The sequence below is a fragment of the Neophocaena asiaeorientalis genome, unplaced genomic scaffold (assembly GCF_003031525.2).
Source record: "Neophocaena asiaeorientalis asiaeorientalis breed wild unplaced genomic scaffold, Neophocaena_asiaeorientalis_V1.1 scaffold268, whole genome shotgun sequence".
Classification (NCBI taxonomy): domain Eukaryota; kingdom Metazoa; phylum Chordata; class Mammalia; order Artiodactyla; family Phocoenidae; genus Neophocaena; species Neophocaena asiaeorientalis.
Window position 1 is genome coordinate 3,087,418 of NW_020173979.1, and position 20,383 is coordinate 3,107,800.

At 46.7% G+C, this 20,383-nt stretch overlaps 1 protein-coding gene across 1 annotated transcript in view; it reads left to right on the forward strand.

Annotated features, from left to right (window-relative positions):
• SH3PXD2B (SH3 and PX domains 2B) overlaps positions 1-8,004 on the forward strand; it is a 67,023-nt gene extending 59,019 nt beyond the window's left edge. Inside the window, exon 11 of the mRNA XM_024753430.1 lies at positions 1,485-8,004. Within this exon, the coding sequence (XP_024609198.1) occupies positions 1,485-3,020 (1,536 nt within the window). The 3' untranslated portion in view covers positions 3,021-8,004. The remainder of the gene's footprint in view (positions 1-1,484) is intronic.
• Positions 8,005-20,383: the final 12,379 nt, after the last annotated feature.

A 20,383-nucleotide genomic window follows, 5' to 3' on the forward strand; every position in this document is an offset into this window, starting at 1 on the left:
AGCAAGGTCCACTTTCCAGGGCAGGGCTGGGTAGTAAAGCCTCAGGCTCTGGAGCCCACCAGGCTGCCTTTGACTCCCGCCTCGACCACTGACTTTCTGCGTGACCCTCTGCAAGCTCCTCAGCTCTCCCAAGGCTTGGTTCTGCATCTGTACAATGGGATGACAATCCCCATCTCATCAGGTGGTTGTAATCATTAACCAGCTCTCCTGTGCACAGAGCCTGCTGTGGTATCGCTGTTTATTAGTTTGCTCAGGCTGCCATCACAGAAGACTGGGTGGTTTAAACAACAGAGTTGGATTTTCTCATGTTCTATAGGCTGGATGTCCAAGATCAAGGTGTCAGCAGGTTTGGCTTTTCCTGAGGCCTCTCTCCTTGCCTCACAGCTGGCCACCTTCTCTCTGTGTTCACCCATGGTCGGCCCTCATTCTGGATGTTCTGTGTGTCCTCATCTCCTCTTATAAGGACAACAGTCATAGTGGACTAGGGCCCACCCTAATGACCCCATTTTAACCTAATTACCTCTTAAAAGGCTCTGTCTTCGAACGCAGTCACAATCTAAGGTACAGAGGTTAGGGCTTCAACATATAATCTGGGGGGGACTCAGTTCAGCCCGTAACATCCAGCGTGTGCCCCTTTCACCCGTGTGAATTTAGCCACATGGTACTAAACAAAAAGGAGACAGGAAACGTAAGATATTAAATAACATGAGTGATTCCACCCGCCATTCCAGTCAATGGGCGTGTATCCCAGAGGGAGAGGGAGATGAGATGAGTTTGTGGTACCTCCATCAGCATCAGTTCCCCTGTACCTAAACGTGGGCTAGGATCCCCACATTTAAGGATGCACATTTTTCATACGGCATGGCATATAAACCAACTGAAAGGAGCAGCGATCAAGGCTAGTTTGGGCTGTATCAGGGGTTTGCCTTGAACTTCTTCAGAATTTTAGCAGACACCGCTGGCGGCCTGCCCCGTATCCCAGCCCCGCAACTGCTTCCTACCTCCTATGCCCGCCTAGGGGCATCACCCAGAAAGGGGGAGGGTTAATGTCTTGGGGAGGGGGAGGGACTAGGGGTCAGGAGATAAGTGTCCCCACCCCCAACGTCTGATTCAGCACAGTCTCTCAGAGGATCCCTGTTAAATTAAGCCCCACTGGCCCTGCTCCTAACTGGCTCTCCCTTTCCTCAGTTCCTCACTTGGGCTTCCTGGAATCATCTCTCAGATTAACTACCTACACCCAAGTTCATATCTCAAGGACTGATTTTGAGGAAATCCAAAATTACACGAGCACCTACCCCCGTGTAAGATGTTTCTGATACACAGCAGTCTCATAGATGGTCCCCCATAGATATTGTCTGGGAATCTGACACATGTAAAATCCCTGATTCCAGAACCCCAGCTGCATGCGGGTTCTCCCAGACCATCCCGGCCCACTGACCCTGACACCATACCTACTCAGTGCTTTCCTCTGGCCTCCCTTCCAGGTGATCGAGAAGAACTTGAGCGGCTGGTGGTACATTCAGATTGAAGATAAGGAAGGGTGGGCCCCAGCGACTTTCATCGATAAGTATAAGAAAACCAGCAATGCCTCAAGACCCAACTTTCTGGCTCCCTTGCCCAACGAGGTGACGCAGCTCCGGTTGGGAGATGCGGCAGCAGTGGAGAACTGCACGGGCAGTGAAGCCGTCGGCCCGTCCCGGCCCCTACCCGATGCACCACATGGGGCTGTGGACTCCGCCATGCCATGGTCCAAAGACTGGAAGGGTGGTAAGGAGGTCCCAAGGAAGGCATCTTCAGACACGTCCTCGTGTGCAGGCTACGAGGAGATCTCGGACCCCGACCTGGAGGAGAAGCCCAGCCTCCCTCCCCGGAAAGAATCCATCATCAAGTCGGAAGGGGAGCTGCAGGAGCGACAGAGGATGGAGCAGCTCAGAGGTTCTTCACCCAAGCCTCCTGGCATGATCTTGCCAATGATCCCAACCAAACACACGCCTCCAGCCCGGGACAGCAGGAGACCAGAGTCCAAACCTGACAAAAGCAAGTTGTTCCAGCTGAAAAATGAGATGGGGCTGGAGTGTGGCCATAAAGTATTGGCCAAGGAAGTAAAGAAGCCCAACCTCCGACCTGTCTCCAAATCCAAAGCTGACCCACCGGAGGAGAGAACGGAAGCTGTTCCCCAGAATCCCTTCTTAAAGTCCAAACCTCAGGTTAGGCCAAAACCAGCTCCTTCCCCCAGGACAGAGCCACCTCAGGGCGAAGACCAAGTGGACATCTGTAACCTCAGGAGCAAGCTCAGGCCTGCCAAGTCCCAAGAGAAGCCCTCGTTGGACGGAGAGAGCAGCCCCCAGGCTGGGGGAGGCCAGGACGTGGCCATCAGCCGTGGCTTCCTCCCAGGGGAGGGGCCTGGCCGTGCCCAGGACAGGACGAGCAAACAGGATGGGCTCAGCCCAAAGGAGACGTCCTGCAGAGCCCCTCCAAGGCCGGCCAAGACCGCAGATCCTGTGCCTAAGAATGTGCCAGTCCCTCTCCAAGAGGCTTCCCAGCAGAGACCTGTGGTCCCTCCTCGGAGACCACCACCCCCCAAGAAAACCTCCTCGTCGTCCAGGCCCCTTCCAGAGGTCAGAGGGCCGCAGCGGGAGCCCACTGAAGGCAAGGCAGCTCCTGTCCCAGGCCGGGCCCTGCTTGTCCCCCCAAAAGCCAAACCTTTTCTCTCCAACTCCTCAGGGGGGCAGGATGACATGCGAGGCAAAGGTGGGCTGGGGCCACGGATGATGGGCAAGATGGGAGAAAACAAGGAGAAAGTGGCTGCAGCCCCCTTCCCCAATGCAGACGGCCCCAAGGACTTGTATGTGGCCGTGGCCAACTTTGAAGGAGACGAAGGTACCAGCAGCTTCCAGGAGGGGACGGTGTTCGAGGTCCGGGAAAAGAACAGCAGCGGCTGGTGGTTCTGCCAGGTGCAAAGCGGGGCCCCCTCCTGGGAGGGGTGGATTCCTTCCAACTATCTCAGAAAGAAGCCCTAGCCTGCTCCCTTCCTGCCTGGACGTCCTGCACGACCCTGCCGGCTTTACCTGCATATTTAATATGCCTCTTAATTTAGCATCCTCCACGCAGCTTCAAAGGAAGGAAGACTGGAATACTGTGGTTTCTTCCCTTCTCTGGGTGGAGAGGGATCCCTCCCATCACAGCATCCCCTGGAGGCTCAGAGGCCACACCCCTTTCTCTCTACTCAGCATCCCTGCCTTAAGGCCAGTGGCATTGCCACCCAGCTTCCCTGCCCACCCAACAGCTGGACCATGACTCTCTGACGTCTCTAGGACCGGAATCCATCATCTGGAGAAACTACAGGAAGGGTCTCTTGTTGATCGGATCAGGCAGAGTATATGGGTAGCCCTCTACCGACCCAGCACCCCACCCAGTTCATTCATGTCAAGCAACTTGATTCACTCAGTTTCCAAAATGCCTGGTCCCAGAAAGAACTTCATCCCGTAGAAGTCAGCTCCGTTGCCAGTTCCAGGGAGGTGGTGTCTTCCCCGAGGCCTCAGGTCCACGGGCCTCTCAGGTTCAAGCAGATGCAGCTGCCCCAGGAGTGGGCCTGGAGGTCCTCCCAGCCACGCTGCCTCCCTTCTGTGCTGGGACCCTGATCAGTTCTAAAGGAGTACTTCCAGCTCCAAGCATGCTCCACTTTTCCTGCCGCAGGCTGGGGTCCAACCCAGGGCTTCTAAACAATCCCCAGCCCGCTTTGGGGGGGGCCTTTCACTTCTGCCTACCTAGAGCAAGAATCTCAAGGTTTGTTTGAATAAGGGGACTGTTCACAAGCCACGCCCCTTGGGAGCTCCTCTTTGCTGAGTAGCTAGTAGGTGCCAAACGCTGTACTTGGCACTTTACATTCACGCTGAACCCTCACAGCAGCCCTCTCTGATACTATTACACCTGTTTTATAGATGAGGAGACGGGTTCAATGGGCCCAAGGGCACACTAGCTGGAAGCGGAGCAAAGGGGATTTGCATTCAGGCTGGCCTGACTTCCATGCCTGTGCCCTTCCCCTGTAAGAGGCAAACCAGGCGGGGAGAGGGAGATGCCAGCTGGCTGCCCTGGGCTGTGCATGTGGGAGCCGGGTGGCTGCTCCCACACCCAGCACCCCTACAACCCATTGTAGCATCTACTGAAGGCTGCCCTGGACCCCATATGGTTGCTCCACACAGAGGCTGCCCACGGCCCCAGTGCTGCCACAGAGCCCTGTTTCCTGCTCCTATGCTGGTGCCCACCCCAGGGGATAGAACTTATGGAGCAAAGGGAGCCAAGGTGGTCTCACATGCCAGCCTTGAGGGATCCTGGTGGCTCAAGGGCCAGCAGCGGAGTCTCCAGCAAACTGGGCAGAGTAGGCAGTAGTCCCATAAGGAGACGGGGACCCGGGGGCCAGGCAGAACCTCCTGTCTCTGCTGCTGCTTCCTGCTCCTCTCTGGCACTCGAAGAGTCGTTTTCTCTTTTTCTCTTTCCATACACTCTCCCTCTCTGTGGTCTCACTGGAAGGAACCCAGGGCAGCCCTTGCACCCATTTTGACTGATGTGGTTCACTGAGTCACGTAGAGACACAGCTACACTGCAGAACGAGAATCAGGACCCAGGGTTTCTGGCTTCCAGCCCAGAGCTCTTGCCTGGGGTCCAGGCTGCCTTGGGGGGTGAGAATGCAGCACCCCTCCTCATCCCACCCTACTCTGCAGAACGAGAGGAAGTGGCCCTCTGGCCCTGCCCCCAGAGATCTCTCATGCAGGGTAGTCATCTGCTGCTATGCTTTTGGGACCACAAGAGCAGCTTTCCCAGGGATGCTCGCCGTCTACCTGCAGTGCCAAAACTTATGTGCAGACAGCTCTCCTCCACTCTCCCCTCCCCTCTCCACGCCTCCTCCCTGCCACATGGGCTCTGGGTCCTTTACTGATCCACAATCGCATCTTTATTCCTTCCTTCAGTAGGTCTGTAAATCCCACACCCCGAGAGTCTTGGGACAGGGCCCTGAGGTGCCCTGCCGTGCCCACTTGCCCCCAGCCCTGTTCCCAGAACCTTGGGGGGAAGATGGCAGCCAGGGGCAGAAGGGAGAATGGCAGAGGGCCATCCACCCTCCAAGGTCCCCTCACTCGGGAGGAGGCCCCACAGCACGTTTTCCTGAGTTTTTGACCCATTTTGGTTTAAACACCATTCGTGAAGCTGTTGCGCAGGATTTGACTACATTTCAAAAGACAAAACTCTAAAAATTTTTTTTCTGATTATCTCTCAGCTTTCATTGACCTTTTCTAGTATTTTGCGAGTGCCTACTATGTACTGGGCGCTGGGTGTAGACCAGGCTGCGAGTGGCTCCGTGCCTGGCTGTGAAGAGCTTTGATTTTCGGGTGCAGATCCCACTGAAGGCGTTTGTCTTTGGCTTCATTTCCTCTTCCCAGGGGTCAGCTGGGTGGGAGTGGACTAATTCCGCCTTTTTCTGGATAGAAAATTTTCCCTGCACATGAAAAAGTAATCAGCCTTTTTATTGTTATTATTCTGGCGTGAACTGAAGGTACTAAAGCCACATTTCTCTCTGTTCACTGTTCTTTCCTCAGGACACATCTGTGGCCTGAGGACTCCTCTCTCCAGCTCCTCCTACCACGGTGAGGGCACTTCCCCAGGCAGCTGCAAGGGACGGTCTTGATGGCCAATGGCTCTCTCTAGCTGTCTTCACCTGGGGGCTTAGGTTGATACCATCCAGGACTGTAGCCACCATTCTGTGCACATTTGATAGAGCAGATGCAAAATCCCCTGGAGTCACCACCGTGGCAAATGTCCAGGGCCATAGGAATAACTTTCGTGCCAGCCTCCGGGCAGGTTACCGGTGCCTATGCACGCTCCCTCCTTTAATCTCATCCTCACTTCAACCCTGTGAGGTGCCTAGGGTCAGCCCCAATATGTCATGAGAGCACTGAGGTTCAGAGGTTGAAGTCAGCGTCATCCAAATATTGACCAAGCTGAGACTTGAATCCACTTTTTTCTCCCCAGTGCCCATGACGTTTCCTCTGCCATCAACAATGACATGTTCATGGTGCTTCCAGGGAAGCAGGTGACCCTCCCTCTCAATTTAGGTTTTTCCTCTCCTGACCCCACGATCACACATGTCCGTAGGTCACAGGCCAAATGCCAGCCCAGAAAGGCAGGCAAGGATGGGTTTTATTGCTTTCCTCACCCCTGCATACTTTCTTGGGATGGCTATTTTATCTTACACCCTAGGGCAAAACTACAGCTTGTAGTCATAACGCCAAATCTTTGGAAAATCTGCGTTTTAGGACCACCCCTTGATAAAATAGGCCTTTACTCAAGTTTTTTACTCAGAATTTCTTTGCCATTTGGTGGGTTTATGTCCTTGTCCCAGGATGAGACTTGGGGAGCTGGGCTGCCGCTCAAACCATTTTTAATGCCCTGCCCTGCCGGGAAATTGCTAGAGCCTCACCAGGCTTCCAGTAGTCGTGTTACATGTCCTCCACAAAGCCTGTCCACGTGATTGATTTCTTAAGACAAAGTTCTTGGCCTTAAAACATTTCTGGGCCCACAGGGGATTTCCTTACCAGGTAGAATGTAGGAAAACAAACTTGCCACATTAAAGGACAGATGCCAAATCTCCCCAAGGTTGGAAGACCCTACTCTTAGGCTGAGGGATGGACAGTCTAGTATTTATTTAGTTTGTACCGAGTACACGGCACTGAGTGGGATGAAGTAGAAATCGCTCCTGGCCTCAGGTAGCTGGCAACTCAACATCATCAAGAACAAGAACATTCGTGCCTTGGCTTGGCTCCCATCCTTTCATTGTTTCTGAGTTTTTAAGTGTTGGGTCAGGTCTTGCCCTTCACTTCGGGCTGTGACAATGTATATGTAACAGCCTGAGTCACATGTGGCAGTCTTGTCCTCTCCTTGGTTGTCAGGCCCATCCTTCAGGGCTTCTGCTGCAAACAACCATACCAGTCCGTAGTCGAAGATTCCCTATTGCCAAACAGTGTTGCCTGAATGAGTAGGAGACTGGCTTGCATTGAGACCTGAGGGTGCAGCAAGCCCTCCCTTAGCCTGGAGGAATTGCTTCTAACTTGGCTAAGCTTCTAACGTCTAGATGGACCTTAGCCTGTGGAGGTCACAGACAGAGTTGTGGAGTTGCAGAGTTAAAACCAGGAGGCTCCAGAGTCTTTGTCTGCTCATGGACCACCTGCTGAGGACCCTTCTCACAGACTTGACCGTCCAGCCCCACGGGGTAACGTCTGCTTTCTGGTGCTACCTTGTGGAGTTTTCAAGCCACCCATTGTGTTTCAACATTCCACCTTTCCCGTTTTTATCGTCTGCTCCCAAACAGGCCTTCTTGGCTCCAATCAGGAACAAGGGACTCAACTTCTGTTGTCCTGGAAGAGGCCAAACCCAGTGCCACAGCCAGTAGCCTTCACTTTCAGGTCTTCTATAAACGTACAAGAGGAGGTGCACCCACCAGGCTTATGATGGCAATAAGCAATCCTAACACAACTAAGGTGTCCATATTTTACCCCAGTGTATGCCCGTCTGTGACATTGTGCCCATGTAATTGTTAGTAGCGGCACCCCTTCCACTCACGGGGTGATAACAAACTGGTCACCTTGGCTGCAACCCACATTTCCTGCTTCAGGGAGCCACCAAAGTAACTAGGCCATTTCTTGCATCCCTCAAGGAGCAGTGGGCTCTGACAGCATTGCCCCACCACCTCGCGTCTGCTCACAGGGTGATGCTGGGGCTCTCTGGACATCTCAGCACTCCTCATACCCTTGGCAAGCTGACACATTCTGGTGGTGTCTTTGTTTCCTTTTAACACACACGAAAAATACATGAGGATACATACTGTGAGGGGGGAGGGGTGATGAACAATGAATTAGCTGTAGCATGTATAGACTATATACTTTACCATTAGACTTTTCTTTTTTTTTTTTTAATAAAAAAAAGTGCTTGACTGGTTTCAAGCTTCATTGTGAAGATGTGTCTATGGATTTTATTTGGCTGAAGAAAGGGTGAGTAGCTTTGTGCCCTGGCACCTTGGCCTGGATTTGGGGATCAAAAAACAGAAGCCTGTGTGAGCTAGGTTTGGGCATTGCTCAGAAATAGGGCCGACGCCTCTGGACCTTAGTGTACTTTGATTCTTTTAACTACAATGTCCAGAAACCAAGAGAAATCTTCCTTGTATTCACTGGGTATCTCCCACATCTCGGCTCTGTGCCGAAAGGTGGAAAACTTTACATGTCCAGGGAGTTTGAACCTCTCGCTGGCATTGCCTGATGGGCAGGGAAGTAGGAGGGTGCAGCCACGTTTGGGCCACAGGGACTGCCCAAGCCGCCTGCTCCCAGGAGGTGGAGAGCATTGCCTGATGTTTTATTACTTTCCCAAAGGCAGCGCCAAGGCAAAACCAACCACCGGTGCGGAGCCTCCTTGGTCCCAGGTGAATCCAAAAGGACACCACCACCCCACCTTCCTAGGAAGAGAAGAATAGAACCAGCAGAGTCCCAGCGCAGAAGTTCAAAGGGGGAGGATTTAGATACAATATTCATCCCACCTTAGAGGAAACAGTTTAAAACAATGATCTTCTGGCGCACCTTACTTAGGAATAATCTTCCTTCATATATTAAGCTCTGTTCCCATAAGAAAGGAAAGTCATTCTGTGGTTTAACACCACCACCTGTACCCCACACACCCCGGGAGCATTTTGTCCCAAATCTCCTAAACCAGGAGCGCTTAGTCTCAAGAATACATCTGGTAATGACCATGGCACGGGCTTCCCGGGGCAGGCATGCAGGGGCCCCTGAGCCTCATGGGATGGGATGGAACTGGACCGCGGTCAGCAATCAACTTGACTTTGTGTCTCTGGGGTCTCTTACCCACTACCTTCCTTCAGTTCTGACTTGGAACTGGCACACTCACCACTGCTATCCTGTTCCAGGAATGACACACCAAGCACGTACCCGCTCACACACCTGCAAACGCTCTTCTCTAAGGGGTCATGGTGAATTTGGGGGTCCAAAACTCATATCGAGGGGCCACTCTTCTCCCAGTCCAGAGCGTTTAATGTCCACTCCTTCTCTAGTTCATGTCTATCTGGTCCAGGTGTGCCTCTTCACCATCTGGCAACCCATGCCTCCCAATCACTGGTTCTCAAATTTCAGTGACCAGAAGATTCAGTCAGGGAGCTCGCCAAAGTGCACATTCCTGGGCTGCATCCCCCAAAAGACAGAATCAGCAGGAATCTGCATCCTTAAAAAGTACATTGTGAGGAAATGGTCTGCATGCTCCACTCTGAAGAGATGGCCAAACTCAGCCCCTTCCTTACCTGGCATAGTATGTGTTCAAAAATGGTGCTTCATGCTATTATGATCAATGGCACCATTATTTTTCTGGGCATTTGCTGTGTTCCAGGCCTATGGGGCACTTTACCTACAATTTTATTTCATCCTCAGAATGCTCCCTGAAGTAGATATCTGCATTTTGCCTATGAAGTTGCTAAGTTTCAGAAAGGTGAAGACACTGGCCCAAGGTCTCGCATGGCCAGTGTGTGACGTGTCTCGTCCTAAAACTGGCTTTTTTAACCCATACTATGCCTCCTCCCAAATGCTAATCAAGACACATAACTCATCCTGATGTAATTCTTTCCTGGATTCATCATATTCAAGAGCTACTTTCTCTTTCCAAAACCTAACGCTGTAATTAAGGGGGAAAATTCTAATTTTTTTGAGTACATGCTCTGGGCTGGTTACCTTATAGATATTATCTCTTTAATCTTCACTACAATTCTTCTAGGTAAGAATTGTTATACCCATTTTATGGATGAGGAAATTAATAGTCTGAGAGATTGTTTACACGTTGTCACAGCTAGTATGAAGATGACCTTGGACCTCTCTAACTCCTTAATAGACCATCACAGTTCCCAAATGTATAATCTTTCCATTCAGCATTTTTTAGTGTTTTCCAGAACAAATGTCAACACATAACATCTGAAATAAGTGTTCTGTGGGGGACTTCCCCGGTGGCACAATGGTTAAGTGGTTAAGACACGGGTTCGAGCCCTGGTCCGGGAAGATCCCACGTGCCGTGGAGCAACTAAGCCCGTGCACCACAACTACTGAGCCTGCGCTCTAGAACCTGTGAGCCACAACTACCAAAGTTTGCATGCCTAGAGCCCGTGCTCTGCAACAGGAGAAGCCACCACAATGAGAGGCCTGCACACCGCAATGAAGAGCAGCACCCACTCGCCGCAACTAGAGAAAGCCTGCACGTAGCAACGAAGACCCAGTGCAGCAAAAAAATAAATTATTTATTTATTTTTTTGCAAAAAAAGAAAGTGTTCTGTGCACACATTCGTTTGAGCAATGCTTGGTAAAATTAAGTTAAACAGTTTTTTGTTTTGGGGGGGTTTTTTGCAGAACTTCTTGAAGCTCCTTGCATAAAAATATTCAGTGTGATTATCTGAGAAGGGCGTTATCAATATCAGGTTCTTCAGCTGTACTTGACTGTGAAGCCATTCACAGAGCATCTAGCAAGGGCAGTATTTCATGTCGTAAATTCTGGAAAATGTCGAACTTTACATTTCAACTTTACCTTGAGTTCTTTTTTTTAAATTTATTTATTTTTATTTATTATTTTCAGCAGATGTGGTGCATGGACTCAGTAGTTGTGGCTTACGGGCTCTAGAGCCCAGGCTCAGTAGTTGTGGCATACGGGCTTAGTTGCTCCACGGCATGTGGGATCTTGCCAGACCAGGGCTCGAACCCGTGTGCCCTGCATTGGCAGGCAGATTCTTAACCACTGCACCACCAGGGAAGCCCTACCTTGAGCTCTGAACCACAATCCTTAGCCGATTCCTCCTAATTCCAGCTGTAACTCCACCCCTCACTGCAGCCCAGGCTTCAATGCTAACATTCACAGCATGGTGAATACAAAATACTTCTTTGAATGGACACGTGAACTTCAAGCTTTCCTATTTGCCATTGGTCTAACTTGGAGCTCTCTCAGTGGATTTCCCCATAGTAAGATCGCCACTCAAGTAGGAAACTATTCAGAAAATAGCTGCCAGGAATGGAATTTGTTTTCTGGCTCAAAAACAAGTTTTCCTTTAGAGGCCTGTAAGTTAGTGGTGGTGTTCAGAACATTTAGATGCAAGTTAGTAAAGCCAAGGTTCATCTCCTCTTAAGACCCAGGAGGCCCAGATCCTACAATAAACTATGTTCTCCTATTCTTTTTCAACTACAGGGAACTTGGCCACATACTTGTACAGTATAGTATAGAATAGTGGTCTTCAGATGGTTTTCATTGTGTACCTGATGGTTTATTGATAGAAAAATGCTTAGCATATATGCAGTAATAACTATATAAAATACATATATTACTAAATAGATACATCATGTACAATATTAGGTGGAAAATTCTCACACCCAATGCATGGGGTTCCCTTCCACCTAAAGGAAGAGCTCCATTAGCATAATGCTCCAGCCCTTCCTCCCTCTCCCTAGGGGAGAGGGGGGAATTATCTAGATGATTGATATTTAGGGGGGCAGGAGCCAGGCATGCATAGCTCAGCCCCTCCCTCTCTCTTCTATGGCGACAGATGTCCTCAGGAAGCACACCTTCCCCTCTGTCCCTGACAGTGGGAGGCTTAGTGGTAAAGAGGACCCCACAAAAGACATCCTGTGCTTTTCAGGGGCATCTGTGACTGGATCAAAGAACATGACTATTTCTGGAATTCAGGCTTAGGAAGCCCATAACTGCCGCACACCTCACCTAAGACAGATTCTCCCACGGCTGTCTCAAGAATAAAGGTGGCATTTCGTTCTCCAGTCCCCAGATCCCTCTGTCTCTCTCAGTTACTTGGGAATTGAGGTGAGGTGAAAGGGGAGCAAATTATGAGGCTCCTAAAAAACTGTCTATTGGCTACTGATTTAGGCTAATTTTAGCTGATTTATTATTATTATAATTATTATATATTATAATAAAATACATATACAAAAGTTAAAGTGAAGGATAAGCTAAAAATACATGTAATGAAAAGATCTAATTTTTCACTGAGCTCCAATGGCTTGTCTTATCTGCCCACCCCCGGGATTCATGGACCCTACTTTGTAAACCACTGACAAAGGACCCATGACCGACTTTGGGGTTAGACCTGGGTTTGAGTTCTGACTCTGATACACACCTTACTTCTCTGATACTCAGTGTTCTCATCCATAAAATAAAATGGGGACCATAACACCTTTCTCACAGAGCTGTTGTGACGATTAATGGAAATAATACATGCCTAGCGCATAGTAGGCACTTCTAACAGGATATCATAATTATTATTGCTTCTGTGAAGAGTCAAGAAGAATGAACAGTCTTCAAATATTTTCACGGCCTAGTACAGGAGTTGGCAAACTTTTTCTTAAAGAGTCAGATAGTAAATATTTGGGGCTCTGGGAGCCAAGAGGCAAAACCAGAATGTTATGCAAGAACTTACATAACTATTTAAAATGTAACCATTTGAACATGTAAAAACCATTCTCAGTTCTCTGAAAAAACAAGCAGTTTGATGGATTAGGCCCAAGGGCTAGTTTGCTGACACCCTGGTCAGGTGTATATCCATCTCCTATTTTATTACTTTTCTCTAAATGAAAGTTTCCCCAAAGTGCGTTTATGGAACATCAGTCCCTCACATGATCCTGAAAAAGCATTGTGTGGTCAGATCCATTTGGCAACCACTTGCCTGAGTATTCTGCAAGCCTCCCCACTTGGAATCCGTGTCACACACTAGCCCGGCTCTGAGAATCCTGCAGTAAAGAAGCTGTTTAACCTGTTTAATCCGATGTGCCAAAATGTATTTCACAACAGAATTTTTTTTTCACGTAACATTTATGAATATCCCACAGAACATACTTTGGAAAATGCTGCTGTAGATCCTAAAAATTAATGGCTATGCAGAATTTTATTATTACTGTATTAAATTGAGTTTGTGCTCCATCATGATGCATCCACCTGAGAAATGTGGCTTGGATGCTGTGTATTAGTTACTATCTTCTGCAGAGTAAACAGGCCAACTTGGTCTTCAGTTTGCAAGAGCTGTAGGTTTGCTGATTTTTCTCCCTGTGTTTATCTCGGGACCAATACCATACTACCTTTATTACTATAGCTTTGTAATATAGTTTGAAATCAAGGCATGTGATGCCTCTAGCTTTGTTCTTCTTTCTCAAGATTGTTTTAGCTATTCAACATCTTTCGTGGTTCCATACAAATTTTAGGATTGTTTGCTCTCTTTTTGTGAAAAATACCATTGGAACTTTTATAGGGATTGCATTGAATCTGTAGACTGCTTTGGGTAGTATGGACATTTTAACAATATTAATTCTTCCAATCCATGAGCATGGAGTATCTTTCCATTTATTTGTGTCTTCTTCAATTTCTTTCCTCAACATCTTATAGTCTTCAGTGTACAGGTCTTTCACCTCCTTGATTAAACTTATTCCTAAGGTATTTTATTCTCTTTGCTATAATTATAAATGGGATTATTTTTCTTAATTTCTCTTTCTGATAGTTTGTTATTAGTGTATAGAAATGCAACATATTTTTGTGTATTGATTTTGTATCCTGCAACTTTACTGCATTTGTTATTAGTTCTAACAGTTTTTGTTGGTGGTGGTGGTGGGTTTTTGGGGGGCTTTTTTGTTTTGTTTTTGTTTTGGTGAAGTTTTTAGGGTTTCCTATATATAGTATTATGTCATCTGCAAGTAGTGACAGTTTCATTTCTTCCTTTCTGATTTGGATGCCTTTCATTTCTCTTTCTTGCTTAAATTGCTCTGGCTAGGACCTCCAATACTGTGTTGAATAAAAGTGGTGAGGGTGAACATGGAACATTTTTATTTTTGTTTTTATTTTATTATTTGGCTGCGTCAGGTCTTAGTTGAGGCATGTGGGATCTTTTGTTGCGGCATGCAGGCTTCTCTCTAGTTGCGGCATGCGAGCTCCAGAGCACACGGGCTCAGTAGTTGTGGCGCGTGGGATTAGTTGCCTCACAGCATGTGGGATCTTATCCCCGACCAGGGATCGAACCTGTGTCCCCTGCATTATAAGGCAGATTCTTTACCACTGGACAACCAGGGAAGTCCCCGGAACACATTTTTGAGATAGAGTTCCTTATGTTTAAAAATGACTTTTCAAAGTTGAGTTTGTACCCACTCATTTTAAAGATAATAAAATTCTTAAAGGCTCCCAGTGTTTAGACTTAAATGAGTTTAAGTATAATGTTACCTAACATAAACCAGGCATAAATATGTTCCTTTTGTAGCGAGGATACAAATAAAATTGAACACTTTTTGAGGTTAGACACACAACTACAAAACCAACAGAATTTATCTTAACACCATTAACAGGAGAGCTGATGTTGCTTTTTTTGTTCATTTGTTTTAGTGGTAAAGTATGGACATTTTAACAATATTAATTCTTCCAATCCATGAGCATGGAGTATCTTTCCATTTATTTGTGTCTTCTTCAATTTCTTTCCTCAACATCTTATAGTCTTCAGTGTACAGGTCTTTCACCTCCTTGATTAAACTTATTCCTAAGGTATTTTATTCTCTTTGCTATAATTATAAATGGGATTATTTTTCTTAATTTCTCTTTCTGATAGTTTGTTATTAGTGTATAGAAATGCAACATATTTTTGTGTATTGATTTTGTATCCTGCAACTTTACTGCATTTGTTATTAGTTCTAACAGTTTTTGTTGGTGGTGGTGGTGGGTTTTTGGGGGGCTTTTTTGTTTTGTTTTTGTTTTGGTGAAGTTTTTAGGGTTTCCTATATATAGTATTATGTCATCTGCAAGTAGTGACAGTTTCATTTCTTCCTTTCTGATTTGGATGCCTTTCATTTCTCTTTCTTGCTTAAATTGCTCTGGCTAGGACCTCCAATACTGTGTTGAATAAAAGTGGTGAGGGTGAACATGGAACATTTTTATTTTTGTTTTTATTTTATTATTTGGCTGCGTCAGGTCTTAGTTGAGGCATGTGGGATCTTTTGTTGCGGCATGCAGGCTTCTCTCTAGTTGCGGCATGCGAGCTCCAGAGCACACGGGCTCAGTAGTTGTGGCGCGTGGGATTAGTTGCCTCACAGCATGTGGGATCTTATCCCCGACCAGGGATCGAACCTGTGTCCCCTGCATTATAAGGCAGATTCTTTACCACTGGACAACCAGGGAAGTCCCCGGAACACATTTTTGAGATAGAGTTCCTTATGTTTAAAAATGACTTTTCAAAGTTGAGTTTGTACCCACTCATTTTAAAGATAATAAAATTCTTAAAGGCTCCCAGTGTTTAGACTTAAATGAGTTTAAGTATAATGTTACCTAACATAAACCAGGCATAAATATGTTCCTTTTGTAGCGAGGATACAAATAAAATTGAACACTTTTTGAGGTTAGACACACAACTACAAAACCAACAGAATTTATCTTAACACCATTAACAGGAGAGCTGATGTTGCTTTTTTTGTTCATTTGTTTTAGTGGTAAATATATATATATATACATATGAGCTAATCTGGCTTCGTTGAAACTATATCTCCACTAACAATGACGGGATAGAAACAACCACATTGGAGCAGGTATTTTTGGAGTCAATGTGTCTATATATTCTGTGTATTATGACAATTCATTTTTCTCTAATGGAAATACTGGGAAAACCTTTGTTAAAGCAGCACACCATGGTGCATTTAGCCCTCATTTGGTGTAAATACATCACTTATGTCTGCATACATTTTTTTCTTTTTTCGATTTTTTAAAATTGAAGTATAGTTGATTTACAAAGTTGTGCCAGTCTCTGCTGTACAGCAAAGTGACTCAGTTATACACATATAGACATTCTTTTTTTATACTGTTTTCCATTATGGTTTATCACAGGATACTGAATATACTTCCCTGTGTTATACAGTAGGACCTTGTTGTTTATCCATTCTAAATGTAATAGTTAATACATCACTTACACATTATCTTAGTCTATTCAGGTTGCTATAACAAAGTACTATAGACTGACTGGCTTATAAACAACAGAAATTTATTTCTCACAGTTCTGGAGGCTGGAAGTCTGAGACCAGAGTGATTGTCAGGTTCTCATGAGGGCCAGACTTCTGGGTTGCGGACTGCTGACTTCTCATTGTATGGTCACAGGGCAAAAAGAGAGCAAGCTAGCTTTCTGGCCTCTATTATAAGGACACTAATCTCATTCTGAGGGTCCCACCCTCATGATTACCTCCCAAAGGCCCCACCTCCAAACACCATCACATCAAGGATTAGATTTCAACACATGAATGGGGGGTGGGCACAAACAGTCCATAACATGTATTAAATTAAACTTGGCTCTTTTCTCGTTAACCCATGAAACTGAAAGTACTAGCCTGGGACCACAATTCACTTGATAACAGAATTATTACTGAGGCCAACATTCAGATGATCTAGAATATGCCTATCCATTTTAAAAAAAATATTATCAAAATGGAAATGCAAAATTTAAACATTCTCATAGAGAAGTTGTATAACCAAGTTAAGAAACCCTGTCTTCCTTTTTAATCCTAACCCTCCCATTATCTTTACCAAGCCCTAGGGATGAGCAGACAAATGCTCTCCAGTGGGAAAGTCTTTTTACCACCAACCTCTCCACTTCCTGTAAGCACCCTCCATGCATGGAGGAGGGCTTACAGAAGCTCTGTGTATGTTCTGGAAGACATTTGAAAGGTGCTGGGATCACCTGGCAACTCACTTTCACCCTGGCAGGCTCTCTGGGAGCACACAGCAGCAGTATGTTAAGAGATACTCAAAGCTGCTTCTGGGACTTGATTTTTCCCCAAAAGTTGGTGATAGGAAAACAAGTTGGGAGTAGAGAGATGTAAGCAATTTCACCAGAAAGTTATTTTACACATTTTCATATGGAAGCAAACAGGGATATGTTACGCTATAGAATATAAAAATCGCCTGCATTTTTAAGATAAAACTGCAGACTTCAAAGAAATTGCTTCACTGGGCTGCTTCAGGCCAGGCCCCAGGCCCCAGGCCCCTTGAGAGAACTTTAATAAGCAAAGTTGAGGAAACTAAGCGATTAACCACTCCTGCCACTGGCAAGTGGGGCAGAGCCAATTAGGAGACTTCTTTTTTCCAGGTGCACCTCTGCCCATTGGGCTTATTATCAATCAAAACCAGATGTGCCATGGGGGACACGCTGTAGAGATTCTCAGAAATACGCTCCATGCTGGTGCTCTAAGTGTAGGCAGAACGGGTTTGTTTATAAAAGCAAATGCTTCCAAGAAGCTCCTGCTTTTCAAAAGTCTTTTAGTTCTGGTCCTGTGATGGGTAGTGCCTCCATTAAGTTCTGCCTGTATTTAATTACCTTAAAAAAAAATTCATAGTTTTTCAGCTAAGGGATGCAAGTCTGGGGTCGGGGCGGGGGGTGGAAAGGGAACTCCTGGATTCCCAAAGGTGCCCCTCGACTATTCAGAATCAGGACCAGGGACTCATAGAAGACCAAGGTTTGGTGTTCAGGTGCTACCTTCTCGTCTCCTGCCCTCCCCTACCAATACACATACACAGGCCCGATGAACAGGATAAGGGTTTCCACTTCTGTGCTTATTACTCGTCACCGAAAGCTGGACATTCCAACATCAACTAGCGTGTCCCTTCTACGTGAGCTGAAAGACGGCTGCCCAGGGCCAGGCTAGCAAGTGGCCCAGTGGCAGGGAGAACAGAGTCAGCATCCCCTTACAGACCGCTCTCTTTCAGCCTACGGGGCCCATGTGTCCCCTTCAGGGTCAAAGTCTGCCCCTCCGCTCCAATAGTGGGTCAGTAACATCGGCCAAGATCATACCCTGGGCTATGTGGTTCCCCTGCCACTCACGTCCGTCAGGGATCCAGCGTGCCCCGGCTGAAGTTCCTTCCCAGACGTCAACGCGGACTCCAGCAGATCCATGACAGACAGACTTCCAAGGGGGCAGAACTGCTTTGGCACGAGGTAGCCGAGTCCTGATCCCGTAGGGACAGTCCTGAAACCTCCGTCTTCGTGCATGAGAGCACAGGGGCAACCAACTTAATCCTGGGCCTGCTCTGGGCCAGGTTCAGTCCTGGGAACTGAGGACAGAGAAATAAGAAAAATATAGTCTAGCTGGAAAGACTGCCCTACAGACAACTACAGGTAGGAGAGTTATAAGAGAATACTGCGCAAAATTTCTGAAGGACACAGAGTGGGAAGGGAAAGCTGCCTAGGGGTGATGATTATTAAAAGCTGTCCAGGGCTTCCCTGGTGGCGCAGTGGTTAAGAATCCACCTGCCAATGCAGGGGACATGGGTTCGAGCCCTGGTCCGGGAAGATCCCACATGCCACGGAGCCTAGAGCCCGTGCTCCGCAACAAGAGAAGCCTCGGCGATGAGAAGCCCGCACACCACAACGAAGAGTAGCCCCTGCTCGCTGCAACTAGAGAAAGCCCGCGTCCAGCAACAAAGACCCAACTCAGCCAAAAATAAATAAATAAATTTATAAAAAAGTAAAAATAAAAAGTTGTCCAAAAGGTCAAAAATAGGGACCCCAACAGGTGAGGGCAGTGCTCCCTAAACTTGAGCTGAGTGGTACCCACCCTCACAAATGTTGCTATGTCCACATCCCAACTGTATCAGCATTTCCTTAATAATTTACTTTGATTAACCCAAAAGTTAAATATGCTTCCTTAAAGGGAAGCTATATCATGACAGTTGGAAAGCCTGGATGGTTTTCCATAAATAGAAGGTAACTGTAAAAGTAAACACAATGAAATCAAAATAGTGTCACTGAGTTCCGGCTAGGTACAGTTAGTTACCAGTTAAAGGTTCTGACACTGAGGCTCTCTCTCTCTTTCTCTCCCTCTCTCTCTCTCTCTCTCCTAAAAGGAGATTAGCATGTGTTAAGGAGGTGTTAAAGACAAGCTAACACCAAAATTAGATTTTATACTTCATTAAAAGAACTATAAAAAAAAAAAAAAAAAAAAAAAAAAAAAAAAAAAAAAAAGAACTATATAAAGAAGTATATACAGAAGAATTATGTAGATCAACTCTACTTCAATAAAAAAATAAAAATAAAACAGAAGAATTACAAGAGTACTGGAAATGGTAATAAATGTACACCATAAGTTGATGGCATTTCACACGCGTGAGAATACCACCCCAAATGGCCTTTGTTACACTTTAAAAGATAGTGGATTAATCTGGATGATTTTGTGAGGTCTAGGGGGCACAGGACAATTTAACTGCACATAGACTAGATATGTTGAGAGAGGTGGACATGTCAGAATGGACATGGCACCCTGAAGCTGGCAGCTGGGGAGCAGTACGTACATTTTCATAATTGCAAAGAGAAATTTGACCAGGATCACCCCATTTTGACCACTCTTTTCTGGATCTAATAATGCTTGTTGAGGTCCATGGTAGAAATAATTTTGGTTTGTTTTGTTTTGTTTTGTTTTTGTGGTACGCGGGCCTCTCACTGCTGTGGCCTCTCCCGTTGCGGAGCACAGGCTCCAGACGCGCAGGCTCAGTGGCCATGGCTCACAGGCCTAGCCGCTCTGCGGCATGTGGGATCTTCCCGGACCGGGGCATGGACCCGTGTCCCCTGCATCGGCAGGCGGACTCGCAACCACTGCGCCACCAGGGAAGCCCAGTAATTTTGATCTTGATCGAAATTCTTTGAGCCTCTTTTCATAACACCACTGAATTTTAATAAGATGTTAAAACCCCTTTGTGTGGAAGGAAACAAAAGGAAAAATTTGTTCTAAAGAATGTTGCTCTAACACTTACCACATTGTGTGGTAATCCTTTGTTTATACGTCTGTCTCCCCCCACCAGACTGGCATCCTCCGGGCAGGGATCTCCTGTTACTTTTCTCTGAGTATCTGGTAGAAGACTCAGACGTTATAGAGCTCAGTGTTTGCTGTGTGAATGGCCCAGCCGATTGGGTGGTGGAAGGGGAAGACAAAAAAATCAAATACTCTCCTGTGCTTCTAACCTACGTTGTCTTAATGTGAAACAACTTAGTTGATGGTGGCTACCATTATTATTATCGTTGTTGATATAATCACACACACGAATTATCAAATGTTTGTATAGAATGGACATTGTGAGTTTTAGCTGCCCATAATCTAGTTTCCTTTCTTCGGGTAGTATGACCCTCATTTTCCTCTGGGGAACACTCTTCCCCTACCCTCAATCCATGTGATTTGGAAAGGGCTTCACTCCTTGGTGCCAAGAATGGGCGTGTGACTCAGACCTGACCAATTAGTGCAGCCCAGTCTCCGGGCTACAGCTGGTTTAGTAATGGGCACATGACCCGAGCCAAGCT